Consider the following 13,280-nt stretch of genomic DNA (forward strand, 5'->3'; position numbering starts at 1 on the left):
CATGACTTTCTGCCATGCTCTATGAGTCCACTGGGATTACAGCGTGTAGTAATTCCAGCAGCCCATTCTGGCCTATGGAGAGCAGGTAGCCTTCAATAGTGAAAAACGAAAATGGCTTTAATTCACTATTAAGACATGCCACACACATCAGGGCATGTCCTACCTTATGCCTCCAATGCACCCTGCCCTTGGGCCTACCAGAGGGGGGACTAATATGTAGTTAAGGGAAGGTTTAGGGACTGGCAAGTGGGTGCACTTGCGCAGTCAGCGCGACAGTACCAGACTGCACGCAGGTTCTGCAGTGGCAGATCCTAGACACATTTTACTAGGCCGCTTCTGTGGGTGGCACAACCAATGCTGCAAGCCCACCAGCGGTATTTGTATTTACAAGCCCTGGCACTCCTGGTGCTTTTTACTAGGGGCTGACAGTAAACCAAATGAACCAATCATGGACACCAATCAATGTATACACTTTTCAAAGGGAGCACTTGCACTGTGGCACTGATTAGCAGTGGCACAGTGCCCTGAGCAGCTAACACCAACAAAACACAATGAGGCACATCAGCAAAAAGTGAAAGGGAAACTCACGCCAAGGTGCCAGGTCTAACAGTCAGCAATGGAAGGGAACACAAGTTACCTGCACATTTGGATCTTCTGGAGGAGAGCAGTGAGGCTGTGATGATTGAAGAGAGGGAAGTGGTGTTGGAAGAAGCTAATGTGGGAGTGGTGAGTAGTCTGGAGTCACTTCTAGGACTGCTAATGAGAACATTAATGTACATGATGCTGGACATGACATTGACAAAAGAATTAGGAAATTGTCAAAATGTTTAGAAGATTATGAGAATGGTAATATAGAATGCATTTTGTGGTTTATTTTAGTTTTTCTCATTTTGTATTTAGGCTATAGGGTTATTATCTTTGATGTCTGTGTTTTTGTTTCCAACTTGAAGTTAATCAGTTTTGATGGGTTTTTTGTATATATTTTAATTTTTTGTAATAACGAGGGGGATGTGTTGTGGGCTTGTTGGTAAGGTCATCCATGTGTGGAACCTGCAATGTAGTGAGGGTTTTGTGATTATTCACAGAACACTGGAGAGGTGACGGTGGGGAAACAGTGGGAAGGAACATTGGTGATGTTGGCTACTGCAATCTATTGACAGGAAATGACAGAGAAATTCACAGCGCATTGGCTCTATCTGTGGACCATGGTTGGAATCTGCCCTGAGGGGAGGCCTACCATCTGCTCTTCTGTGTTTACAATGAGATTTGTAACATTCTTTCTCTTGCACTTACCAGAGAATGGGGACCTGGACTTCTAGCAGTACAGTTTTTTGTGCTCTGTGACATACAATTTTGTCATCTGATCCCTTAAGGCCTTCGGACGCTTAAGAGAGCATTTGTTCAATGACTCTGAACATGCCTACATCCATGATACCACAAACAGATGTCATGCGGGTCTGTGCCAGATATTTGCTTTCTGTAGGTGTGGCCCCGACTGAAACCTGTAGCCTGAGATCCCTAGCAAAACATCTTCAAAAAAGAGTTTTTAAAGGAGGTAAGACGCTGACGAAGTTCAGAAGTGGAGTTCCAGATCACCATCAAAGAATGAGGAAAATAAGGATCTGACGCTAATGAGCAAGACTTGTACACATATATGGTTTCCTGCTAACATTTGCAAAGGAGCAACAAAGTTAATGCAAAGTCTGATGGCACCGCCTATCAATGTGTAAGAGCAATTGCTAATAACGTTTCTGGATTCAGTCTGATACCTGCGGGAATTCAAAAGGCAAGGCATCTGCAGTTATAATCATCTATCAGAATCTAGAGAATGTCAAAATGAATTTGAGTAAGGAGCAATGCGCACCTCATCACCTCAAATTACTCAAACAGAGTGGGATAAGGTATGGGGAGCATGGAACAAATTCAGGGGTGGAATATGTGACCCGCCACCGATGCCACATGATGACACCTCTGATTCAGACTGATGTAGTAGATCTTGGGGCGGCAATGAGAAATGTTGATGCCGGCTATGTACCACAGTGCCGATATGATGTTTACTTCTGGGGTGTATATTGGGGTGTTGTATTGTCAAAAGATAGGAGCAAAATGCCTACTCAAGTGTCTTGCTGTTTTGTTCACAACAAAAACAATAACAAGTTTTTTTTTTAAAATAAAAAATTACTCAAACACAGAGGCAGATTCAAGACCCTAAGTTTTAGAATACCCCAAACTCAAACCTGAGAACTGAATCAAACCACATGGGGTTTCGAAAACATCTAAAAACCTTTCATACCAGCTTTTGTAGTAAACAGGTCACAGCTAAAGAAAATTGGCACAGTTATAGCTCACTTATCTGACAAAAATTACCCTAAAAGATGACTTGTCTTGAAGACTTTTAACACTTTAAAGCAACTGACAGAAGACATTGAACACTTTATAAAATTCCCAAATGAATAAATATAGTGGCTAAAATAGATGCCCTAGGCTAGCAATTAACGCATCTTAAACGTTCATCTTGTGTTACATAAATCTCCCATATACTGGCCATCTGTTCTAGGACAATAGATAGGAGATTAAACCCCAGTTTCAAAGTTGCCTGATAATCTACTGTCTTCTCGCCTTCTACTTTTTAGACTTTCCAATATTTCCATTACGAAGCAGTGGCCTCTGGTTCATAAACTGTGATTTCAGTTAAAGTCATAGGCAGTTGCATGGGTTTGGAAACCCCGTGGGCTCCTCTTTCAAAGGTGTGCCACCCAGGCATGTGAAAGCTTTAGCAATGAAGCAAAAGCAAGACACACACTGAATAGACTTCCATGAAATTACAAATCACAATCACTATAGTGGTGGCTAGGCGACATTGATGTCAATAACATTAAGGGCCTTATTGCGAGTACGGCGTCACTGTGGTGGTCCGACCCCCTACACACTGCGGGCCCGCAGTGTGCAGTCGGAGCGCCACAGGAGCGATGTGTCCGCCGGGGAATCCAGGATCCCGCGGCTGTTGTGCAGCAGTCAGGAGCAGGAATATCCTGGGAGTGCCGCTGCAGCACCACCAAGCATATTCTGAGTTGTCTGTCAACCACCTTTTTAAAGGGGGGAGGCCTGTCATGGAAAGGGTGACAGAGAGGTAACTAAGGGGGCCCTAACAGGGCCCCCGTGCTGCCTCTGGGCGTGGGGGTGAATTCAGGGGGGCACATGTTGCCCACCTGGAATTGCATCCCTGTCCCTCCAGGGTGTGGCATGCATGCCACACCATGCAGGAACATACTTCAGGTGTTGTCAAGGCGGCGGGCTGCATGTTAGGCTCTCGCATGATCATCATAGCAGCCCACCGCCGGGAGACCAACCCAGCACTGGCTGCACACCATTGATTACAATCGTAATCCGGCAGGCAAGCGCACAACGGCTTTGGCAGTCCTCCTGTGGGTGGCACTGCAGGAGGGCAGCCAAACCCGTAATAAGGCCCTAAATGATAGAAAGACCAGCAATGTCATCATGTAGGGATTTTTTTTCCAGCTAAGAAGAGCAGGCAGAAAGCGCTACCCAGTGTAAGAGAAACACCCATAGCTCTAAAATAGCATCATTGTGCAATTACATTTTTGCTTATTTTTCTAGGGCACTGGTTGAAGTAACTAAACAATGTGAGTAAGTGCACATGATCCATAAAACATTGTTCAATCTAGAACTTATTTAACTAGCTAACTGAACATTATTCTGTGTTCTCCGGTCTACGAATTTGCCCATTTGTGAAGTCTTGTCATTCCCTTATCGTGTAAAAAATCCTGAAGTTAATATTGTGCTCCAGAATGAATCAGGGCTATTTAAAATTCTAACTACAACGTGAATTCATAATAGAATCAAAACTCCAAATAACCATTTGCCACTCATGGCTATAAGTGTGCTTGTGTTGGACATTTTGTTAGTCACTTCAACATACTGGCAATAGCCAACACTGCACAGAATTCAATATCTGCCAAGTTATTGATAAATCCAGGAAATAAGACTGTTCACTTCACCTGACAGGAGGAGGCGTGTGATTGACTGGCTCCTGCCCCCGGCTACTGAAGTTCCTCGTTGCAACTTCCACTACGTTTTCAATTTGAGCTTTCCACCTTTAAACGAAGAAATAAGTTGGATAAAATGAGCATCAGTCAATGAAATTATGAAATTAAAACATCAATGTCTGATTGACAACCAGAAAATGAGGGAGTAGGGTTCTCTTGCAGAAAGTCATTATTTTGTTGAAAAGGATCAACAAGACTGGCAGTTCTGTTATGCAGCAAAGTAAGGTTTAAAGAGGAAATAAACTCAGCTTGCACCAAGATAAACTTTTTAACAGGTACATCTTCAACATGAAGGCCATTCAGAGCTGCTGTCTCGTTAGAAGTAATGCCTGCTTTAGTGAGTGACTAATTAAAGGATTAGACACACGTGATCAACATGTTCTTTCTTTTTTAACTCAATGTGGGCATTTGCATTTTTTTTATTTTAGTTTGATCTTCAGTAATGCTGTCTAGTACTCTAAAATATCCTCAACTTGCGTGGGTACACACTAAAATTCTCATGCAGGGGTCGAATGACTAAAGGTTCAGTGATGTGGGGTCACTTGATACTCAGACAAGGCTGGTTCATGCTTAGGGTTCGCCTTCATTATTATGCTACATAGCATATCATTAATAAATTTCATACATACATTTCCAGTCTCCACGTTTGTCCTGGATTAGACTTTTACCATTTTATTTATTCCTAAGTTTCATATAGCGCTAGCTAGACCCATGGGTATCAGAGCGCTTACATACATGAAAGATAATAGCATGGCGTATCATGATATAAAGATGCATAAAGATATAGGTATAACATTTTAAGACAGCATACATCAAAAGACCATTGAGAAGGTCGTCTTCCATGGAAACACCACTCAGCGATACCAGTAAAAACAGCCACCTGTATATATTCAGCCCCCTCCAGTGTCAATCCTTCAAACTCACATCAAGTTGAGGTCACTGTGCGCCCGCCATTTGGAAAGTTATTCCCACCAGTACATTGAACTAAAGGACGGAAAGTACCTTCTCTGGCCACACCATCAGGAACAATATGATGGGGTGCAAGATCCCCGCGGCAAAGAACGACAAAAAGTGAGACCTTCTCCTTCAATGCAGGAACACTCATTTACAACATTTATCTTTATTAGAGATTGAGCCCTCACTCCTTATTTGGATGGAATAAGAACCATATGTTCCTCGCAAAAACATTACTTTGTTTTACAGAACCCACTTCCACCAGGTCAGAGTTTGTACAAATGTTTGTATCTGTCTGTCCTACTATCGAAATTCCCAAGACAGTTTTTGTAATCAACCAAATTTTGCTTCTGTATCCTTAGTGTGTTATAAACATGCATGGCTGCTCCTCCACTAAAGGCCGACGCTGTGAAAAATAGCGGCAATAAAACAAATAATTATCAGTAAACATTTAGGGGTCAATTCCGATCCTGTATTTTTTTTTTCCGTACGACTCGTATCTGTAATTTTTTCCGCACGGATCGTACAAGTCCCTCCGACCCGGGAAGTACAATTCGTACGGGAAAATTACATACGGATCGGCCCGATCCATACGAATCGGATCGGGAAAAGTTGTACGAGACGGACCCGGACACTTTTCCGTACGAATTGTAAAAATACAGTCCGACCGTACAAGTACGATCCGGACCAGCTTTCCGATTTACGAATGGTACGGAAAACGTCCCGTACACGGGGAATGAATTTACCCGCTACGAAGCGAACTTTGTATGACTCGTATCCCGGGAAAAGTTGTTCCCGGGGTGCGAGTCGTACAGGGGTACGAGTCGTACAGGCACCCCCCATGCATATGTATGCACCTTACAACAACATCGCGTATGTACGCACCGTTGGTGTACGCACCGTACATACGCAATGTTGGTGTACGCACCGTACATACGCAATGTTGGTGTACGCACCGTACATACGCAATGTTGGGGTATGCACCGTACATATGCAATGTTGGGGTACGCACCGTACATATGCAATGTTGGGGTACGCACCGTACATACACAATGCATGGGGGTGTATGCATGTACGACTCGTACCCCTGTACGAGTCGCACCCCTGGGAACATGTCGGAGTACGACTCGTACCGCGGAGAACGTCGCATATGACCGAGTCGGACACACAAAAAAAACAGAAGCAAATACAACGAAACGAGTCGTACTGAACCACGGATACTGTAAAACAGCACAAGGAGCGTCTATTCGACTCGCACAACACCGCAAAACACGTCTACAGTGCACAAAACATGGAAATGACTGACCTGGCCACATCCAAACAGGCAAACAGAGGGGCAAACTCACAACCACCCCTTATAACACACCCACCAAAAATTCAAACTGAGGCCCACCCACAAATGGACCAATAAAAAGGGCCCACACACACAAACCATGAGCCTTTGCAACAGACTCACTGCAGCTAGAGAGCACACACCAACAACTGCACCCATCCACCTTAACATATACACCTTCACACAACCTCCTTCACACATACCCCCTCTTCACATTCCGACCCACACCTTCACATTCAGACCCACACACCCACAACCATCCACACCCTCACCCCACACCATGCCCACAGACAAGAATCCAAAGTTCACAAGGGAGGAGCTGGAGATCCTTGTCAATGAAGTCATCAGAGTCGAGCCACAGCTGTTTGGAACATTGGCCAGACAGACCAGCATAGGCGAAAAATCACGCCTGTGGCAGAGGATCGGCGATAGGGTGAATGCTGTTGCACCCATCAGAAGGACCAGGACTGAATGCCAAGCCAGGTGGTACGATCTGCGGAGGTCAGTCAAGCGAAAAATGAATGACGACTACGCCCAGAGCAACATCACTGGAGGTGGTGGGCCCCGCAGACCAGTACATTTCCATCCCTGGGAGGAGAAGGTGATGGCCCTGCTTCCGTCGGTGGGAGTACATGGACTTCAAGGACTGCCAGAGCCTGGTGAGTACACAAACAACTTATGTAACATGGGGGTAATGGCATCCACACCACAATAACACAAAATGCACGCAACTACCCCCAAGCCCTCACCGGCCAGAACCACAGTCAAAAACAACGCTAATGCCACTAACATGTGTATGCCCCATTGAGAAAGCAAGGCCATGCTATGTCCCATGCTACACGAAGCACTAACCCAAGAATGGATGTCCGGTATGCTGGGAGGGTGGGTGTCACAAAACGCATTTTTTTAAAAAAAAGTTTTATTGTGCAGAGAAAAGGTTACAAGCACGGGCCTACAACCGCCAGGGTCGGCCGCTAGTAGTTAAAGTGGTCAAGCAGATCAAAAACAATGACTGGCCCACAGGGGCTCCGCTATATCACAGTAGATCAGACTGCACATAAGGGAAGTCAGGATACACACTTTTAATATAAATACCAACAAAAATAAAGAAAAACAAAAAGCAAGGCGAAACGACTTGAAATGGGCGTCGAACCACAGCCGGGGGAGTCCACACCCGACCACCCGAGGGCGGTCAATAAAAGAAGGCCTGAGAGGGAGGGGGGGGCCACGGGAGAACCAAATCTGTACTCCGAAGTACGAGATAAGCAAGGAACCCTCAAGGATCAGGGGGACGAGGCAACCCCAGAGGTATCCACCAGGGGGGGAGCACAGATAGACCCGCGATACACGTTCCACTGCCCCCAAATTCTACCCCAAGCCCCCGGTTTACCACGAGCCACATACACAGTTTTCTCCCTGAACATGCACCAGTCCATGTTCTCCTTCCATACGGACACGGTGGGAGGCCGTTGGGAACCCCAAAGCTGCGCTATATCTCTCTTTGCGATCATGTTCCCCAAGGCCGCCCACCGAGCCTGAGCCGCATTATAGTCATTGGGCTCCCATACATTCAGAACACAGCGACGCACCTCCGGCAGCAGAGCGACCCCGGTGACTCGTCTCATAATATCATGCACCTGGCGCCAATATTCCGCCACCTCGCGGCATTCCCATAGAATGTGGAGAAAGGTGGCACTGAGCCCGCAGCCACGCTTACAGAGTCCGTAGTCAGAGAACCCCATCGAGACCAAGCGGGGGCCCGTCACATATACACGATGGAGAATCTTAAGCTGGACCAGACGGAGACGGGCCGGGATGGCCACCTCCTTAGGGGATGACAGTGCAGTCTGCCAGTCCTCGTCGTCCAACTCCACCCCATCTCCCGTCCATGCCTCCCGAAGACGCACCAAGAGGTCAGCCCGATTGTTTATCAGTTTTTTGTAAATCAAGGAGATAGTACTGTCGGGGACGTGACCATCGAGTATGCGGTCCTCGAGAGGCGAAGAAGCAGGGACCGTGGTCCCCTCACCAAAGACCGAGAGCAGGGCGTGCCGAACCTGTGCATAACGGAAGAACTCTCTTTCACTAAGCTCGTGCTCGCTCTGGAGCACCGCAAAGGATTTAACCGCACCTTTAACCCACAGGTCCCCCACTCTGCTGATGCCGATCGTGTCCCAGTGCTCGAAGCCTTTCGTTGTCCAGAGGCTTCCCAAGCGTTCTGAGGCGAATAAAGGAGTGGCACACGTTAAACGCTCACTCCAGCCCATCGCTACGTTCGCCGCCTTCCACACACGTACCGCAATCCTAGTAGGGCCCGTAAGGGTCCTACCAGCGGATCGAGAGTAAAGCGCTCTGTTATAGTTACCGCCGGGAAGCAGGAATTTATCCATCTCATATGCCGGGTTCAAACCAGGAGCGTACGTAGCATGGTTAATGGCAGACAGCTGGGAGGCCCAATAGTACCGTCTAATATCAGGAAGCGCGATGCCCCCGTCATACCAGGGGAGAGTCAGCTTTGCCAAAGCGATACGCGCTCGCCCGTCCCAAACCAGTCTCCTCTGCAAACTCTCCACTTCCCTAAAGTAGGCCGCCGGAATGACATCGAAGGAGTTCTGGAGTGCATAAAGAAATCTGGGAAGGGACATCATTTTAAACAGCGCCGCGCGACCAAGTGGAGACAAGGGCAACTTACAAAACGCATTTTTGAACTCCAAATCAGACACAATTGCCCTCATCCCATATGGCCCAGGTACATACCCATACACCATGCGCAATGCACAGAGACTGGGAAAGTACTGACAAGATAGCTGACACTTGGCCCTCGTGTAGGCAGCACAAGGCCCTCCTGTGACCAGTGCAAACACAAACACCAAGACAACAAGGTCAGATATCTAGGACAGGAACTCACACTCACTGTCATGGCAGCATGCTCCATGGGGGGACAGCTACATCACCTGGGAGCCCCAGTGCCAAATCACACTACACCCACCAGCAGGCCCTGTCACACACACCCCTTACACAAGCAGACACCCCCGGGACAGGCAATGGATTTACCCACTGTCACAATGGACATGTAACACAACAAGACCTATACATAGCCGAAGAAGCATCCAAGCCAAAAATCGACATGTCAAAGACTCAGGAGAACATATCAATCTGTCCCACCCATCCACAAGTGAACATTGAGGAGAATGCTAGGCACATACAACTACCTGGAGGAACAGTGCCAACTTGAATGTGTGAAACATGGATGTTGCATGAAACAGCATTAACATTGTCTGTCTCTCATACACAGGGCAACGTGATGAATCTCCCCCCAATAATGGGGGTGAAGAATCACAGTCCCAGGCTCGGGAGGAACCTGATCCCACCGGCAACGACGCCTCTCAACACTCCGCGGATGACCCCGACCAACCTGGACCCTCTGGTGTCCAAGCCCCTGCAGCACCTGGTTCAGGAACATCTGTGCCAACCACCACCCCCATTCCTGCCACATCCCAGGAGACACCGAGGAGCCGTGCCCGCAGTGAACAACTGAGCCAGTCTGACCAGGAGGGAGAAGGTGCGCCGGGCACCCAGGAGGAGGCAGACAACACCGCCACTGCCATCCCTCAGGGGTCCCTTAGACCCGATGTGCCCACAACGGCAGCCCAGGCTCGTGTTGGCAGGGGTGGTGGGAGTGTAGGCAGGCGGAGGCGAGAACCTCACCAGCCAGCTGAAGGGACCGGTATGTCACACATTCACAACATCATGGACGCATACCGGCGTGACACCAGGGAGTTCAGCCATGTAGTGGGGTCCCTCACAGAGATAAAGGGGACCATCACAGAGATGAAGAACCAGCAGGCCGAGCAACACGCCAGTCAACAAGAACACCAAGGACGGATGGAGGCAAGACTGGTTGAGCTCCTGGCGGTGCAAAGGGACATAAGCCATTCACTCCGTCAGATCGCTGACAACATGGGCAACCCTCCCTGTGCCACCAGGCGAAAACCACCACCAGCCACAGGGAGGGAGGAGGATTCGTCCGACGGAGCGTCCCAAGCATCGTCAAGGCCTGCATCTGAGGGTCCCCCGAGGAAGGTGGGTTGTCCACGGAAAAGACCGTGAGAGGCAGCGGCCCATCCACATCTCCCAGGTCACCTGGCCTGGCACCTGGCCTTCATGTGCGACAGCATCACCTCATTGACTGACATTATCTGCCACATGGACTTGCTGGTCACAGTCTGACCAATGATGCCAAACACTGTGGTCTGGACTCTGCTGACTTCAAATGCCAAGGATCCCATCTCCCCATGTGAACTTTGGATTCTATGGTCCCTGTATTGCACCTTTTTCTGTGCACAAATCACGCCCCCGACCTATAATACAAAAAAGAATAATTGAAATTTTATGTTGCAGTCATTTAGCATGAGTCCACAACATACGTGTGGGGATATGTCAAAGTATGCCTGAGTGTGGAACTAACTCCAGCCATCCATACACTGGGATCTGAGTCCGGTTGAGGACACACATGGGTCACAATGTATCATCAAATACAGACATGGAGCCCAATACTCATCCGTGATGGCCTCAAGCTGCTGAGGGGGGGCTTGCAATACTGCTCGGACAGACCTATTTGGAAGAGTATCATGAAGGCGTAGAGGTCATGGGTCATGTGGAGGTGCCCGGGGAGGGAGTCCCAGGTCTGCTTGGCGTGGTGGGAGAACTATCTCCTGCATGCAGTTGTTCTGTGGATGTGATGAATGGTGGCCAGGGCAAGGTTGACTGCACGCAGTTGGGCCAACGGGGTGTTCGATGACAGACGTCCAAGTTCGGTTTTGGGTCTGGGGTTGTGGACTTCCTCCTGAGTGTGGTTGAGGAGTCTGAAGGTGATCCTGCAGCAGACAGTGAGCCATTGTAGCTATCTCAGGTGGACAGTGATGTGGCTGGGGCGGGGGATGTTGAAGATGAGGTGTGCGGATGCACCCTGGATGTGGACAAGTTCTCCTGCAGTTTTGCTGATGTTCCTCCGTAGAGGGCGGTGTTGTAGTTGACACAGCTGGTGTCGTGGACCTGGGGGACGGTCTGTCTTGCCTTGGAGTAGATCTATCTGTGGATCATTTGCAGCATGCGGAGGGTGTTGCAGCATGAGGTACAGATGGTGTTGAGTTGCATGGTAATTGTGAGCGATGAGTCCATGATGAACACCAGCTTGCGTGCGTGGCCACTGGGTGATGGTGCGGTGCCCAGGCCGGTGGGACACAAGGAGTTGACCCAGCCATAAGTTGACAATCCTCAGATGATGACCTCAGTCCTGTCCAAGTCCAGCCTCAGGTGGCTGATGTTCAGCCATTCGTTATCGGATCTCATGCCTTCTTGAAGGTTGGATCTCGCAATGGCTGGGTCTTTGTTGAGGGTGAGGAGCAGCTGGGCGTCAATGGCATACGAGATGATGATGAGGTCGTGTGCGCATGTGATGGTGGAGAGGGGGGTCATGGAGACATTGAAGATCGTCACGTTGAGAGATGAGCCCTGGGGCATGGGCCAGATGACCCCAGTGTACTACATGCCGACTCCCTGGGCCTTGCTGGTGAGCTACTTGTTGATTTAATCCTGGGCCCTCCTCTGGATACCAGTGTTGGAGATGTGTGAGCTGACAGTGTGGTAGCACATGGTGTAGAATGCGGTTGAGAGGTCAAGGGGGGTGGTCTCACCATTGTTGAGCAGGGCATAGTTGTCGTTGGTGGCAATGATGACGTTTGCAGTGGTGTGATTACTGTGGAAGATGGTCTGGTGCCGGTTGCCTGGAGCTGTTTGAGTGGAGGAAGTTTGTCAGTTGCTCATTGAGTGTCTTCCTGATGACATTTGCTGGGTAGGGAAGCATGGTGATGTTCCAGGAGATCCTGCGGTACTGCCGTCCGTTGTTTAAGAAGGGCCTGGGTCTCCGCATGCCTCCAGCTCCCATGGAATGTGGCAAACTCAAAGGAGACATTCATGACGTGCTGGACGTGGGCTTCAAGGATGGGGAATGATGTGGTTGAGATTAGGGGTGGGCGGAATTTGCGTAATCGCGTTACGCAAATCTCCGCGAAACGGTAAAAAATCTCCGCGAACACGCAGAAATTCCGCGAACGCGCGGAATTGCTTGTTCGCGATACTTTTTTCCTGTTCGCGATCGCTGTTTGCGTGCTCGAGGTGAAATATCTCACGAACACGCATATTGAGAACGCGAACAAGCAAAAAATTTCGCGAAGTTGCGGAACGCAGGTTTTTGGGCAATTTCGCGTTCTCCGCGGAACGCGAAATTACCCAAATTCCGCAAATTCCGCGAACGGAACGGAATTTACCGCCCAGGCCTAGTTGAGATGTTGTGTGGGAAGGGGCCTGATTGAGAGCCAGAGTGGATGGTGCACATGAGCCAGGTGGTGTATTTGCTGCTGATGAGAGTCCAGAACCTGAGGGGGGTTTGTCCCGCAGATAATAGTGCTGTCTGCCTCTGTGTGCCAAGGGTGTCGTGTATGTCGATGAGCTTGCAGTGGTAGAAAATTGCAAGGGATTTGATCTGCCTTGCAAGGGTGGGGTGTCTTTTGGATGGAGAGCTGCTGTCAGTTCACTCACAATGCTGATGAGCTCCTTGATGTCGTGTGTTTTGGTGCCTCAGCCCTATCTGAAGGATCTCCACTTGTCCTTGCTGATGATATGGCTGTGTGTGGTGTTTTCCAGGGCTGTAAGGTAACTGATGGTTCTTTGTGTTGCAAGGTTTGCACAAGAGTCTGGCTAGATCTGTATGAGTCCAGTAGGTCTGCCTTGTCCCAGGTGGCGTAACTGTTGTTGTGCTTCACAGGAAAGTCCGTCAATGTGGCAAGATTGTTGGATCAGTTGCTGATCCAGTGTGTGAGGTTGCAGGGTGTGGCGGTGGTGTTGGTTCGAGGGTCCCACACAGC

The 13,280-nt window shown here is 48.8% G+C and overlaps 1 protein-coding gene across 1 annotated transcript in view; it reads right to left on the bottom strand.

Annotated features, from left to right (window-relative positions):
• Positions 1-13,280, bottom strand: part of LOC146772770 (uncharacterized) — a 247,132-nt gene that overhangs the window by 61,346 nt on the left and 172,506 nt on the right. The window contains 1 exon segment of the mRNA XM_085637032.1: positions 4,020-4,115. Coding sequence (XP_085493158.1) covers positions 4,020-4,115 — 96 coding nt within the window.

Source organism: Triturus cristatus, chromosome 12 (assembly GCF_964204655.1).
Source record: "Triturus cristatus chromosome 12, aTriCri1.1, whole genome shotgun sequence".
Classification (NCBI taxonomy): domain Eukaryota; kingdom Metazoa; phylum Chordata; class Amphibia; order Caudata; family Salamandridae; genus Triturus; species Triturus cristatus.